This window comes from Xenopus laevis, chromosome 5L, assembly GCF_017654675.1.
Source record: "Xenopus laevis strain J_2021 chromosome 5L, Xenopus_laevis_v10.1, whole genome shotgun sequence".
NCBI classification, from domain to species: Eukaryota; Metazoa; Chordata; class Amphibia; order Anura; family Pipidae; genus Xenopus; species Xenopus laevis.
This window is the reverse complement of record NC_054379.1, coordinates 78,364,828-78,380,345: the sequence shown is the minus strand read 5'-3', so window position 1 is coordinate 78,380,345 and position 15,518 is coordinate 78,364,828. Positions and strand designations below refer to the sequence as shown.

The 15,518-nt window shown below is 36.9% G+C and overlaps 2 protein-coding genes across 5 annotated transcripts in view; one reads left to right on the top strand and one right to left on the bottom strand.

Annotated features, from left to right (window-relative positions):
- Positions 1-15,518, top strand: part of nt5dc1.L (5'-nucleotidase domain containing 1) — a 138,955-nt gene that overhangs the window by 24,671 nt on the left and 98,766 nt on the right.
- Positions 4,281-13,845, bottom strand: col10a1.L (collagen, type X, alpha 1 L homeolog). Its single transcript, XM_041562979.1, has 2 exons — positions 13,704-13,845; positions 4,281-6,142 (listed from the first exon to the last, which is right to left on the bottom strand). The coding sequence occupies exons 1-2, from the start codon at positions 13,843-13,845 to the stop codon at positions 4,281-4,283; spliced, it is 2,004 nt and encodes a 667-aa protein (XP_041418913.1).

Sequence of the window (15,518 nt, the reverse complement as noted above, 5' to 3'; positions counted from 1 at the left end):
TATATATATATATATATATATATATATATATATATATATATATATATATATATATATATAAATATACATATACATATACATATACATATATATATATATATATATATATATATATATATATATATATATATACATATATTTATATTAACTTAAAGGTGAACCACCCTTTATAACATGCCATTTTTGTCCATGTTCTTTTTTAGTGCTCTTTTAAAATTATAAGTATTAAACTTAACACTTAGGGGGTCATTTATTAGAGTCCGAATGCCAAAAACTCAAAATTATTTTTTTAACTATAAAATACAAATTTTTAAGTGTTTAAGTGTAAAATCTCAAATTTTTCGAGAATTATTATACCCGAGGATGGAAAAAGTCCAGCATATCCGACCTAACGAGTTTGTAAAAAGACAATGGGAGCGGTCCTTGTCCTATTTGGAAGTTTCTGTTGTCTGCACTGGAATTACCATGAAAATCCGACTATTTCGGACTTTTAGGGCAAAAATCCGAAAAATCTGAAAACCACATGGTGAAAAAAAGCCATGTACGGCCTATAAAATTGGCCAGTCTTCACTGTCTACAGCAGATACACAATTTTTTTCCAGAATTACCTATCTGATCCTTTGCTTTTCATTTCTAGAATTTGTATTATCTGTAGTACTACAAACTGTTCTATCTGCTCTCAACTGTACATTCAAGGGGCAGTTAACATTAAAATGTGGTTTTTTTTTATAAATGTTTATTTTATTATACAAAAAGGAGAAACAATAATGAAAGCAGTACACACATTACAATAACATAATGTTCATGTCAGCTCCCAGACATTCCACACCAGGAGTGCTCACAATGAGTAAAGTAAGACTTACAGACTTAAAATTTTATCTAACTGTGCTAATTCCAAAATTCCCAGATTTGTTGATGATTTTTAAACCAGGGGAGCCTCATGTTGTCAAATCTACTCACACAGCCCCAGGCTATATATGTTAAAATAATTAACGGAAGAACTTTGTTAACCAGGGCAACCCATGAAGGAATAGTATTTGTCATTTGTCCCATCCATCACATTGTGACAAACTTTTTACTGTAGAATAATAAAATGATGAGCAACCTGGTCATACTCAAAGGTGCGATCTTGTCTACCAACCCCAGGAGGCATATTTTAGGAGACCAGGAGCCTGGGAAAGCTAGATTTTCAGCTAGAAAGATAATAACCTCAGGCCAATAATGTTTTAATGTAAATTTGAGGTAATGTAAATGTAGACCGCTGAAACCCAATCTTTAACTTTACAATGTCATACAATAGTTCAAATAAATAATAAAACTAATAGAAATTCATGTTAATAAGGTTTTGAATGCCAATAAATGTACTGTTAATTGCATTAAAACCCATTATCCACAATGTAAAGAAAACAGAGCCCCCTAAGTTTCACCTAAAGCCTTGTTATTGATGGTAACTATACAAATGGCAAAACAACCGCAATTTTGAATGTTTATTTGTGTAGTATTACATTTGTACTCCAAATGAATAAAAAACCCTTCTCAAGTACAAAGCAAATAATAGATCAGTGCTCTGGTAGAGTAGCAAATTAAAGCAGTGATATTATTGTTTTGATAAGCAGGGGTAAAAACACCATCATGAAAAAAGTATGTGCATATCTACTGTGTGCCTTGATTAAAAGGTGAGTCTTCATTTTAAATGAACCATTTGCTTTGTTTTTTATTTGTTTTTTATAAGTACCATGTTTGTATCCTGAATTACTGTATATAGATAAACACACACACCAAGCATTCTGTGTAGCAGGTCCTGTACCTGTATACACAGTATATATGTATTCATGCCATTTGATCAGATGGCCCTTTCCCTGCCGAGTAGTCCAGCAGGGAAAGAGTTAGGAGTTTGGCCATACAGAGGAATATCAATTAATACATTTTATTTATTTCTAATTAAGCTGTATTATCATTGGCAGAGATATGGGTACTATTGCACTGTTTGTGTTTCTTTTGTTTTCTATACAGTACATCCCATGTATATTCAACTCATAGTTTATGGCATGCCAATAAAACTGTTTACATAAAAATAAATACAACAGTAATGTGCACACATTTAGGTAAAATGTTCTATATTTTAAATTGAAAACACTTTTAGGGGTTACTTCCCATTATCAGTAAATAACAGGTTTATAGTAACTTTTTGTGTACATAAAACAATTCTTTTGTGCATACTTAAAGGAGAAGGAGAGCCCCAATCCAAGGGGGTGCCAAATGTTGAGGCACCCCGCCATGGATTGTAATGACTTACCTGATACCTGGGCCAGGGCTCCTGTTAGCAGAAAACTGCACTGGCCTGGGGCACTTGCAAGTGAGTGGTCCTCCCTTCTCCTTTCTTCAGAATCCAGCAGCAAACGCATGCGCAGAAGAGCAAAAAAGCACATTTTTTTGTTAAAGGAACAGTAACACCAAAAATAAAAGTGAATATAATGTACTGTTGCGCTGCACTGGTACAATTTGATTCTGAAACTCTACTATAGTTTATATAAACAAGCTGCTGTGTAGCCATGCGGCAGCCATTCAAAGCTGAAAAAGTTGAAAAGGCACAAGTTTCACAGCAGAATGGGATTCTTCTGAACTTATCTGTTATACTGTGTATATTGTGCTTTGAATGGCTGCCCCCATGGCTACACAGCAGTTTGTTGATATAACTATAGTTGCGTTTCTGAAGCAAACCCACCAGTTTTACCAGGGCAGGGCAAGAGTACATTATATTGTCAGTTCATTAAAACACTTTTATTTTTTGGTGTTACTAGTTGGGCATATACAGTAACATGCATGTGTGCCGTGTAAACAAAGAAGCAAGGAAGGGGATCATTTGTATGCAAATGCCCTGGGCCTGTGCAGTTTTCTGCTAACAGGAGCCCTGCCCCAAGATATCACTTAAGTCACTATAATCCTTGGGTTTTCCTAACATTTGTCAACCCCCCTTGGATTGGAGCTTTCTTTCTCCTTTAAGTATTTATGTACAGTAGAGCTGGCTGCAAGGTAGTGTGTCTCTGAGTGATCAGAAAAAAATATTGAATTGGCTTTCCCTGTTGCTCCATTTGGGCCAGTTGGAATGGGAAATGTCATGCCTTCAAGGGTCATAACGTTCATGTAACTTTCCAGGGTTCCCTAAACTAAGTTAAGAAAACTGCCAGCTTGGATTCTTTTGTTTACACACAATGTTTTGCAAAGAACTGTAAACTATAAGGTGTTTCTGGCTACCATATGGATTAAACAATAAACTGACATGGTGAATTTTGGCGCCTCTTGACAGCCAGGTTTTATGTGGGAATGTCAGCTCCTAAAATATAAATGAGGGTAGAAAAGGAATCTTTATATTTAGCTATTCCATTGAAATCAAAGAGAGAGAAAATCAATGTGTATACTGTTAAAGATTTGTAGTTCTTTTTATAGTTTTGTAAATAGTTAATGAACAAGATGCATTGCTTTATTGGAATTATACCAGCCTGTGAAATCAAACATTTTTACTAAAATATTAATTATTTCTGATATTCTGAAATATGAAGAGGTCTTTTAGTCTAACATAATGGAAAAAGCTCCCATTTGCCAAATTAATTTGTTGAATAAAGTTTGGAATTCTGTAATAAAGGTGTTACATTGCACTCGCCAACAAGCCTTAGCTGATTGCTTTGAGCAATTGCACTGATACACATTTGTGCATAGTTTACTAAATCAGCCCCACAGTCTTAGGGTAGAACTACATGGACGTTTTCGCCGCGATCTGACGCGTTGCAACAAAACGCCGGCATCAAATCGGATGCGACAGAAATAATGTAAGAGATAGAAATGTCAGATGAAGTCGCAGTGTTCATCCGACACGACTGTCGGATGCAGGCGCATCGTGCATCGTTTGCATCCGACAGTCGTGTTGTGTCGGATGAACGATGCAACTTAATCCGACATTTGTATTTCTTACCTTATTTCTGTCGCATCCGATTTGACACCGGCGTTTTGTCGCAGCGAGTTGGATCGCCTCGAAAACGTCTGTGTAGTTCTACCCTTTCAAGAAAGCACACCCTAATTATTATACTGAGCAATTAAATGGAATAAAATAAACATTTGAAAGCTGAGATTCAGATTGTGGCACTTTCAACACAGCCTTGAAAAATTCAAGTAGTCCTAAAATGCATGCAACTAAAAACAAAATACAACAAATTTTGGGAACTTTTTTTTTCAGTTAAAAAATCAACACAAATATCAGCATAGACATCACATCACATATTTTGTTATGTTAAACCGAACAAAAATCCTGAGAAAGATGAATGTATATAGTCGGATGAATATAAACCATTGGATTCTGCATTTGGTATCTGAAGCCATACTTGATCATTCTCAGCTAAGTCCATAACAGCACTGCCTGATGCTTGGTCAAGGTATCCTTTCTTATATTCATCATAAGTGTACATTATTGGATTGCCATTTTTGTATAATGCAACCCAAAGATTTGTGCCTTTGACTTGTACATGGTAGGAAAAATAATAAAGTCCTGGTAATCGACATGTAAATATTCCAGTTCTAGAGTCATAATGATTTTGTTTGTTATACAGAATTCTGTCAAATTTTATGGGTATTCCCACTGATGGATATGCTTTAGTTAGAATAGCAGTAAAAGCCGATGCCTGAACCTCTCTTAGACTCTGAACTTGACCTGATTTTGCATAGCCATCTGGCATGTAATGTGGCATTATAACCTGGCCTGGCTCACCTGGTGGACCAGGTGGCCCAGGTACACCTTGCTCCCCATTCATCCCTCTTTGGCCTGGAATTCCAGAGTGGCCCATTGGTCCTTGCATTCCCTTTACTGCAATGCCAGCTGGGCCTGGTATTCCTGGGGCCCCTGTTTCCCCCTTTTGACCTGGAAGACCTGGTATACCTGGAGGCCCTGCTGGCCCCCTCATACCTGGTATGCCTGTGACTCCTCTAGGTCCTTGTTCACCATTGTAGCCTGTTTCTCCACGAGGCCCTATAGGACCAGCAATTCCTGGGAGACCAGGAGGCCCCACAATGCCTTTCTCTCCTTTTTGGCCAGATATGCCTGGGTGACCCTTGAGGCCAGCAAGACCTGATTCACCTGGATATCCTGGTTTTCCATCTAATCCAGGCATACCTCTTTCACCATTAGGTCCTGGAATGCCTGCAGAACCTTTTGGTCCAACATCACCTTTATGTCCAGGCAGACCAGCTTCTCCTGGTGTCCCTCTAGGTCCTTGTATACCTTGAATTCCTATCTGGCCTGGTAACCCGGGTGGCCCTGGATAACCATCAGAACCCTGTTCACCTTTTAATCCAGGTATACCAGGTGCTCCGTCAAGTCCTCTGTGCCCCTTTAACCCTGACAATCCTGGTTTCCCAAAGCCTGGCAAGCCTTGAGGGCCTGGCATTCCTGGGAGTCCTGGTTGTCCTTTGGGCCCTTGTGGGCCAATCATTCCAGGGACACCATTTGAGCCTGGCTTTCCAACTCCTGGTAGTCCAGGTTGTCCAAAAGGGCCCTGGGGACCTGAAAGACCCTGGGGTCCTTGTTCACCTGGCAAGCCTTGATCACCTACTTTTCCTGGCTGCCCTGGAAGCCCATTTATCCCAGGCTTACCTATCCCAGTAAGACCTTGAGGCCCTGGTGGTCCTGCTAACCCAGGAAGCCCCCTTTCCCCTGGGTGACCTGGAATGCCATAACCATTTTGTCCCTTGAGTCCATTGATGCCAGGAATACCAGGTTCACCCTTGAATCCAGGAATGCCTCTTGGCCCTGGTGGCCCCACTGTTCCCTTTGAACCTGGGATTCCAGCTGCAGAAATTCCAGTCGGACCTGAGATTCCTGGTGGTCCCTGCTGCCCTCTTGTACCAGGGAGTCCAATTGGCCCAATGTCCCCCTTTTCCCCTGGTTTTCCAGGTTCTCCTTGCTTTCCTGGTATGCCTGGAAATCCTGGTTTTCCGATAGATGAATATCCTGGTGGTCCTGGCACTCCTTGTGCTCCTTGTGGCCCAGGAACTCCATAGCCTGGCTTTCCTTGAGGCCCTGGGGGTCCAGGCAGTCCTCTCGGACCAGCAGGCCCCGGGGGTCCTGTTGGGCCTTGCTCTGGTACTGGAATGACTGCAACAAAATAAAATATGATTGTTTTATAAAAATAGTGTAAAATAACATTTGCAGTTATCTACTATGTGTAAAGCCATAAACGAAAATAGCAAAAACAAACTGCTACAAGTGTGTGTTTATTTATATATATACTTAACAAGATTAAACAGTGTTTACTAAAACGGTTAAACACATTATCTTTGTTCATGTTCATTTAATGTATCAACCAAGTGATTTAGGCTGCACAGATTTGACAGACAGTATGAGTTGTGGCAAAAAGTCTGAAAGGTTCAGCTGCATTACCATAATTTACTTCCTTGGTAATACTTACCAACTGTCCCTAGAAAAAAAAATCACAGATAAAGGGAAAAAAGGGAAAATGGCCTTTTTATAGGTTTGTGTCTATCTATCTGGTGCAAGTTAATTATCAGTGATAATGAGGATATACTTCTGTATTTTTGTATAATATAACAGGTTTTGGTTTGTAATGGTAACTTGAAAATACAAAGATTCAGATAAAAGGAAAAACTTGTGTCTTCAGTAAAAGACCTTAATAAATTGTTTGTTGAGTCTGTGACATAATTTGTGCAGATCTTGCTAGGGAATTTGAACACAACTGTGTGCCAATCTCATTGGTCAGCACCATCCATCCTAGTTAGATTTCCCTGGTTCCCTCTTCCAATGTAGGGTCACTTATTTGGACTAAGAACCACAGAATGTCCACAGGTCCACTTCTTCTTTTTCTTATGTGCACAAAGCTTTATCAAAGTCCTTTTCTATTACATCATTTACTTAAAGACACATGAGAGAGAAGATGCTGTAAACTGCAATGCTTAAGGCCGTTTCCATTAAAAAACTGATCCTCCCAATCAGTGTAATTTTTGGATGCAGGGGTTACTGGCCCTGACAACCAGATATAACTTTTTCAGTTGCAGGCTGGAATAGGAGCAAGAACAATTCAAAAAGCATTTAAAAGTCATTCTATAACATACTAAAATGTAATTTAATGGTGAACGTTTTCAACATTGATTTACCATCTGTTTAGCCTTATAGACTGAATAGTAAGGTGACAACAGAAGATTAGCAAGGTTTCCCCTGCATAAAGCATAACATACATTTACATAAATAACTGCTGACATTTTATATGAAAAGCAGCTTTCATAAATTCTATTTTGCTAAAAATGTTCCAATTATAATTTCTTAGCAATATGTGTCTACATGTGACTACTATCAGTAAGCATATATCTGTTTGCTTGCATTCCCTTAGGATATTAAAACATTTCCTTTCATTTCCTTTATTTGGTAAAATAAACAATTACATGCCAAATAGTTTCCAATTCCTTCCATGACTTTGTTATGAATGGTCTTCCTGTCAGCTGCATTTCTTAAAGGTGAAGGAAAGTCCTTTTACACTTGGCAGTGGCAAATGTTAGGCACCCCCAAGTGCTTCTTGCTTCTTTTTGCAGAAGCGCATTAGAGCGAGAAGCCAAGCTTTAACCAAAATGCTGGCTATTTCGGTCTATTGTGCATGTGTCTGTCCCTGGAAATTTGAAGAAGCTTGGGTGCCTAACTTTTGGCACCCCCAAGTAAAAATTACTTTCCTTCTCCTTTAAGCGTAGGTTCCAAAATGATAGAAAGTGGTGTAAAGATTGCATTGTTTGGAGTCAAAGAACAGGCTGTGATGACTCACACAATGCAATTATGAATCATGACAAAATACAGTGATAGTGTTACATGCAAGAAATGTAGAGGTTAATTGTCAGAAAGTAAAATGTAAACAATGTCAGAATTCAGGACCTTGTGGTATAATTGTCAGAAAGTAAAATGTAAACAATGTCAGAATTCAGGAGCTTGTGGTACAGCATAGACATACAAGGAAAAAATAACACTGCAGCACCTCTTTGTTGCAAAAAGTGAAAACTTGAATTTATTTGGTCAAACAACCTGCCTGTCTGGTGGTACAGTGTACAAACTATTTAACCCCCCTTTGAGTGGGAGTATACCACACCAAAATCCACCCACTTAGCACGCATATAAATTACCTAATAATATTTTGAACTAATAAATTAAAGTTTTCACATTTTGCAACAAAGAGGTGCTGCAGCTGAATTTTTTTTCATGTATGTCTATGCAACCCCCTGGCAAGGGTTTCTGGACTGCATTGCACCCAACCCATAAGGTTAAATAAGGTGGGTGAAGCACACACAATATTAACTATTCTTGTGGTACATGCTGTGGACTTCAGCAGTGAGAATTTCACAGCACTATTTGTTCTGCAGATTCTACTTTAATGAATATGCAGCTACTGTATATGCTTTATATTTAGCAGACAATAGGTAACAAATTCAACCCAAACACTTGGGTTATTTAGAGATACATAAAATGCATATTTAAAAGGTTTGTACAATTGTTTGGATTTCCATCATACTAACATAGATTTTGATGAAATAAAATGCATAGGCTTATATAGATGAGATCATACAACAGACATTAAAAAAGAGGAGAAGGTGAGTCACAATCTGGTTTCGCACAGGCCTGCTTTACTTAATACCAAAACAAAATTTTTTTTATTGCTACATGCGTTAAAAATGGAGCTGATCCCAGAATTTGAAAAGGGTCTTTAGTTACGAAAAAACAGCCACAGTCATTCTGGTGATGGTAAGGAACTACTCCATCCACCCCCTCTTGTGGGGAAGACAGCAATAACATTTAAGTAAAATCCAATTTCCTAACAATTAATTCAACAAAGTCTTAATTATGAAATTATACAAAAATAACATTTATTTCAAACCCTTATGTGATTCTGACCATGGATATTCAATGGAATTGTATTGTTAGTCCATACAATCCATTTAAGTGCAAACTATGAAATATTAATGACAGATTTTGCATTGATAATGCTATTACAATTAAGATATGCAATATGATAGAAAAACAAGATTATTGTGTAGTGACTGAATCATCCTCCACTTCTGAGGTAGTAACATATAATTACATTTTACTTTATAATGCAATATGGTTTATATGTTATATAATAAAATAAATGGTATTTGCAAATGACTTGGATGGATGGGCCACTCTCGCACTTCTAAGCATACATGTTTTCCCAAAAAAACTTTTGGCTGTTTGATGCAACTATGACCCATCATTACAACTATTACTATGATTAATAATGATAGATGGTTAAGATACATCTTTTAGTAATGAGTGGAGGGCACACCAATTCAGCAAATGCTGTAGGTAAACAGTGCAAGAGGTGCAAACATCAAAAGGGTACCCCTACAATGGGTACCCCACAACGTAACAATATATAGATAGGTATGCACACTCAAAAGAAGGCAAGTATGGTATATTTAAAATAAAGTTTTACTTATTTATGCAAATAATACACACAAAGCCACAATAGTAGGCCTGTATAATACAATACATAAGCTTACATGGTATATACCTAACGTTTAAACATAGCCACAATTACATAACAGTAAACAGTAAGTATTACAATTATACAGCAAGGAGCAGATACACCTACCACCAGTATGAGAATGGCCCCAACGTTTCGGCGTAAGCCTTTGTCAAGGGGATTCTTACGCCGAAACGTTGGGGCCATTCTCATACTGGTGGTAGGTGTATCTGCTCCTTGCTGTATAATTGTAATACTTACTGTTTACTGTTATGTAATTGTGGCTATGTTTAAACGTTAGGTATATACCATGTAAGCTTATGTATTGTATTATACAGGCCTACTATTGTGGCTTTGTGTGTATTATTTGCATAAATAAGTAAAACTTTATTTTAAATATACCATACTTGCCTTCTTTTGAGTGTGCATACCTATCTATATATTGTTAAGATACATCTTTTAACATAACCTTTGCAAGGAACAGCGGTGTGGGTACAATGACCTGGACTAGGGGTAGGTGAAAGAAGAGGTATGTGCCTAGCGCCTCTTCAGAATAGATCTTGTCCTGGTCCTGACAGGGAACATAATACAGACTAGGAACATAATACATTATACAGATTTATTTTGAAGAGAAATACTTATCTCCTAATTCAATTCAAGATTTAGTAGAGTTAAATGGTTATTTGGTAGACAATGATATACAGTTTTTTTTTTATCAAATTAAGTCTGGCCCTAAATGTGACATATGCAAACATTTGTGCACTGTATTTAGTAACACCCCTTTATTAGAAATGTTAGCCTCCAAATATTTATTGTTACCATCTTTCAGGTTCTTCTTTTCTGATTTGAATCCCTGAATGATGCACTAACAAAGAGCTACTTCAAGATACAAAATAGTAACATTTCAAAATTAATCTTTAAAGTCACCAGATTTATAAATCTGGCAACTGTAAAGATCCATGTTAAAACGTCAATATTTTGTATCTTGAAGTAGCTCTTTGTTGATTTTGAGGTACATGTATAGGATCTGTTATCCAGAATGCTCTGGACCTGGGGTTTTCCAGTTAATGGATCTTTCCATAATTTGGATTTGCATACCTTAAGTCTACTAGAAAATCATGTAAATGTTAAATAAACCCAGTAGGCTGGTTTTGCTTTTAATAGGGATTCATTATATATCACTTTGAATCAAGTATCAGGTACTGTTTTATTATTACAGAGAAAAAGGAAATAATTTGTAATAATTTGGATGGAGTTTATGGGAGACTTTATATAGTATTTCTATAATTTGGAGCTTTCTGGATAATGGGTTTCTGAAAATGGATCCCATACCTGTACTATATGTTTTAATTTATTGTATTGGTGAAATATTCTTTTTCTAGATTAGGTTCCTTCACTATCTGTAGGACGATAGTTTCTCTTAACCCTTAATACAGTACTTCCTTTACCACTGGCTGCCACACATCCCAAAGCATAATAGATGTTTCTTTTGCTCTAAATGTACACAACTGTGCTGAAAGACATTTATTCAAACAATTAGAAGACACACTGGGGCTTATTTATCCTGAAGAATCCTTAAAGGCCAGTCATCCTAGGAAATAATTCCAAATCCTTTTCTATTGTGTTAGTCAAGATAAATTTACAGTACTTACACTATATAAATTAGTAAAATCATGTTTCCTTCAGTCTTGGAATTTCCAATCACAGGAAGCAGTCAGGCACTATTTTGTGGATCCTGTTATAAAGCATTTATTAATCTCTGGAATTGACTTCACAAGAGGACTCTGTGCTTTATGAAACCTTATTCTATATAATGTACTCCCTATTTAGTGGATTAGACAAAATGTTGTACATTAGTTTAAAACATGCTGAACGGTATACATGAATGGGGTGGAAATGAGAAAAAGTATTATCATACAGAGGGGCCCATTAGAACCTGGTCACACAAGGTATTTTGGTATCCTATCAGGACAGTTAGAATTTGAACAGCCATATTAAAAATGTTTCCATGTAACTATACACATTGAACTAGTTTTATAGCAAAACTATTCAGCCACCCATGTTTTTGTGCTGTGCAAATTGTTCCATGCAGCGGATTGCTAATTGTTTGTGATTCCACAAGTTCAAAAGCCATTATATAAAAATAATGATGTCATACAAAAAGTCTATGGAGCTTTAAGCAGAGAGAGGGCATAAAATGCCATTGTGTCTGCATTGCCAATTGGACAGCTCTGTTTTAATGGTAAATACTGTAACTTACAGTATTGTGCTTGTGTTTTCATATATACCAGTATGGATATTAAATATGAAAGAAATCAAAGCAAGTGTTTATATTTTTCTGAAATTATGTATTTCTAATACAGCTGCTATGTCAAAAAATAGCAACACAAAACGCCTTTCAATAGATATTTATATTTTCCAGCAAACATCAAAAACAAACAGAAAAGTAGTCTTCCAGGAAAAAAACAGCTGATATTAATTTTAATCAGTATTATATGGTATGGGATAAAAAAGAGTCATCTAAGGTAACCACCTGAGAAAGAACCACTATTAACCAAATGCTGTTTATGTAAATGAGCATTTTTACTATACATTTTTCACAAGATGTGATCTATGCTTAGATCTTATATAACATTTACTTCCTTCTGTCTGTCAAAGCTATATGTATGGCCTATACTGCAGAGTAATTCCACCCCTTACACATCAGAGAGCAGAAAGCATGCTCAGAATGATAGCTCATCAGGCGGGCCCAGTAATACTTTCAAATTAAAATGATAATCTGATTATAATATGAATGTGCTTTTAAGGAGTAGTTCCCCCTTACAGTTAGCATTTAATATGATATAAACATCAAATACAGGCAATTGAAAAAAAAGTGTTTTCATTTAATTTAACTTTTAGTATGATGTACACATCAGTATTTTTCATGTTCTCAGATTGTACACTATACATAATAAATAATGAATACCAATTGAAAATTTGCTTTCAATAGCCCCATCTAAAACATTGTAAATGTTAGTATGAAGTTGAAAAACCTCTTTAATTGTATGTATGTATAACTTTATTTGTAAAGCGCTGTTAAGGAGCCGCAGCGCTGTACAGTACATAAAAGTGCAATAAATATAAAAGTATACATGGGGGAGACAATTCACATAAATATATACAGAATCATAGGACAAAGAGCTTTAGTGCTATGTGGTAAGAGACATAGTGGGAAGGAGGTCCCTGCTCCGTAGAGCTTACAGTCTAAGTGGATGGGAGGCTAACATACAGGTACAAATTGTAGATGAAAAAGTGCACAAGTTAAGGCATAGTCAGTAGGGAAAGGACTAGGCTAATGTTCTAGTGGTCCGAAAGGTAAGCTCTTAGTTTTTTCTTGAAGAGATCAAGAGAGGATTCCTTACGGAGGATTTCAGGGATGGAATTCCAGAGGTAAGGAGCAGCAAGATAGAAGGGTTTGAGATGAGAGGTGGCAGTGGATGTGGATGTTGTGAAGAGAAGGTAGCTCTGAGAAGAGCGGAGGAGACGACCAAGTCAAGTCAAGTGGATTTTATTGTCATTTCAGCCATATACAGTAAATACAGTACATAGTAGAAACGAAATGACCAGGAACGTATAGTGAGACAAGAGAAGAAATGTAGTGAGGAGTAGAGGAGTGAAGGGCTTTTAATGTTAGTAGAAGGGTTTTATATGCTATCCTTTGCTTAACAGGCAGCCACGCTTAGGATTTTAGTTGGGGTTGAGCAGGTTCCCTTTTAGGAGAGAGCAGAAGGATCCTGGTAGCAGAGTTTAAGATTGATTGGAGGGGAGAAAGATGGGAGTCAGGAAGACCAGTTAGGAGGAGATTGCAATAGTCTAAACGGGATAAGATAAGGGCATGGATTAGTGTTTTGGCTGTTGTTTGTGAAAGAAATGGTTGTATCTTGGCTATATTGCAGAGGAAGAAACGACAGATTTTGGCAGTATTATTAATATGGTTAGAGAAGGAGAGGGACTGGTCAAAGATGACTCCAAAGCAGCGTGCGTTATCTAGTTAATTAGTTAATTAGTGTGTGACCTCTAAAGAAAATATATGCAAAATACATACAACCATAACTAAATTATTATTTTCAAAACTCATTAACAAAATATAGTATTCCTTAAAAGTAAAATTAAAAACCGAAAAATATCCATGCTTACCTTGACTTTTTGCATTAAATGGAAGGAAAGGTGGTGGCCCTTTCATGCTGGACTGCTTTGCATGCCTTTCTGGATAATAGCCTGATGTGTATACAAACTTTGGAAAGACCAGGAACAAAATAATGCTTGTTTGTAAATGCATATTCCCAGATCTGTTTAGTGCAAAAGGGAAAAAATAGAATCACTAAAACACTTCTAGGTTTTAAAAATGTTGATAAGGTGCAATAACATATGCTTTAAAATAAACATTCTTTTGTAAACAGGGTTTAGTACTTGTTAACATGCACTGCTCTAAAAAAAAAAAATCTGAATTTTCGAGTATTATACCCCAATGCTGCAAAATGCCTGAATCCGAAAATCCGCCATCTGAGACCTGTCAAGGTCATGTATAAGTCAATGGGAGATGTCATATATAATCCAATATATTTGGGGTTTTTGGGCAAAAACCTGAAAAAAATTTAGCAATTCGGAGAAAAAGTACAAAAAAAATCACATAATTCGTGTTTTCGCTTGATTTTATTGTTTTTTCCCCCCAATCCATTTTATCAATAAATAAGGCAAAATCTGACAGTTTGGTTGAAGTTTTTTATTTTAATTATAAGATACAGTCATATGAAAAAGTTTGGGAACCCCTCTTAATTTTTTGACGTTTTGTTTATCATTGGCTGAGCTTTCAAAGTAGCAACTTCCTTTTAATATATAACATGCCTTATGGAAACAGTACTAATTCAGCAGTGACATAAAGTTTATTGGATTAACAGAAAATATGCAATATGCATCATAACAAAATTACACAAGTGCATACATTTGGGCACCCCAACAGAGATATTACATCAATACTTAGTTGAGCCTCCTTTTGCAAATGTTACAGTCTATAGACACCTCCTATAGCCTTTGATGATGTCTGGATTCTGGATGGTGGTATTTTTGACCATTTGTCCATACAAAATCTCTCCAGTTCAGTTAAATTTGATGGCTGCCGAGCATAGACATATTCAAATCATCCCATGATATTCAAGTCGGGGGACTGTGACGGCCATTCCAGAATATTGTACTTCTCCCTCTGCATGAATGCCTTTGTAGATTTCGAAGTGTGTTTAGGGTCATTGTCTTATTGGAATATCCAACCCCTGCGTAACTTCAACTTTGTGACTGATGCTTGAACATTATCCTGAAGAATTTGTTGATATTGGGTTGAATCCATCCGACCCTCGACTTTAACAAGGGCCCCAGTCCCTGAACTAACCACACAGCATGATGGAACCTCCACCAAATTTGACAGTAGGTAGCAGGTGTTTTTCTTGGAATGCGGTGTTCTTCTTCTGCCATGCAAAGCGCTTTTTGTTATGACCAAATAACTACATTTTTGTCTCATCAGTCCAAAACACTTTGTTCCAAAATGACTGTGGCTTGTCTAAATGAGCTTTTGCATACAACAAGCGACTCTGTTTTTGGCTTGAGTGCAGAAACAGCTTCTTTCTCATCACCCTGCCATACAGATGATCTTTGTGCAAATTGCGCTGAATTGTAGAATGATGTACAGATACACCATCTGCAGCAAGATGTTCTTGCAGGTCTTTGGAGGTGATCTTTGGGTTGTCTGTAACCATTCTCACAATCCTCCGCATAGACGGTTCCTGTATTTTTCTTGGCCTGACAGACATGGGTTTTACAGTAACTGTGCATGTGGCCTTCCATTTCCTGATTACATTCCTTACAATTGAAACTGACAGTTTAAACCTCTAAGATAGCTTTTTGTAGCCTTCCCCTAAACCATGATACTGAACAATCTTTGTTTTCAGATCTTTTGAGAGT

What these genes read in the sequence shown, in the direction of transcription:
- col10a1.L (XM_041562979.1), bottom strand. Translation starts at nt 13,845, where the DNA reads ATGCATTTACAAACAAGCATTATTTTGTTCCTGGTCTTTCCAAAGTTT. An exon ending in ATTTAATGCAAAAAGTCAAG is followed by an intron (nt 6,143 to 13,703) that starts GTAAGCATGGAT and finishes ATTTTGTTGCAG; the next exon opens with TCATTCCAGTACCAGAGCAA.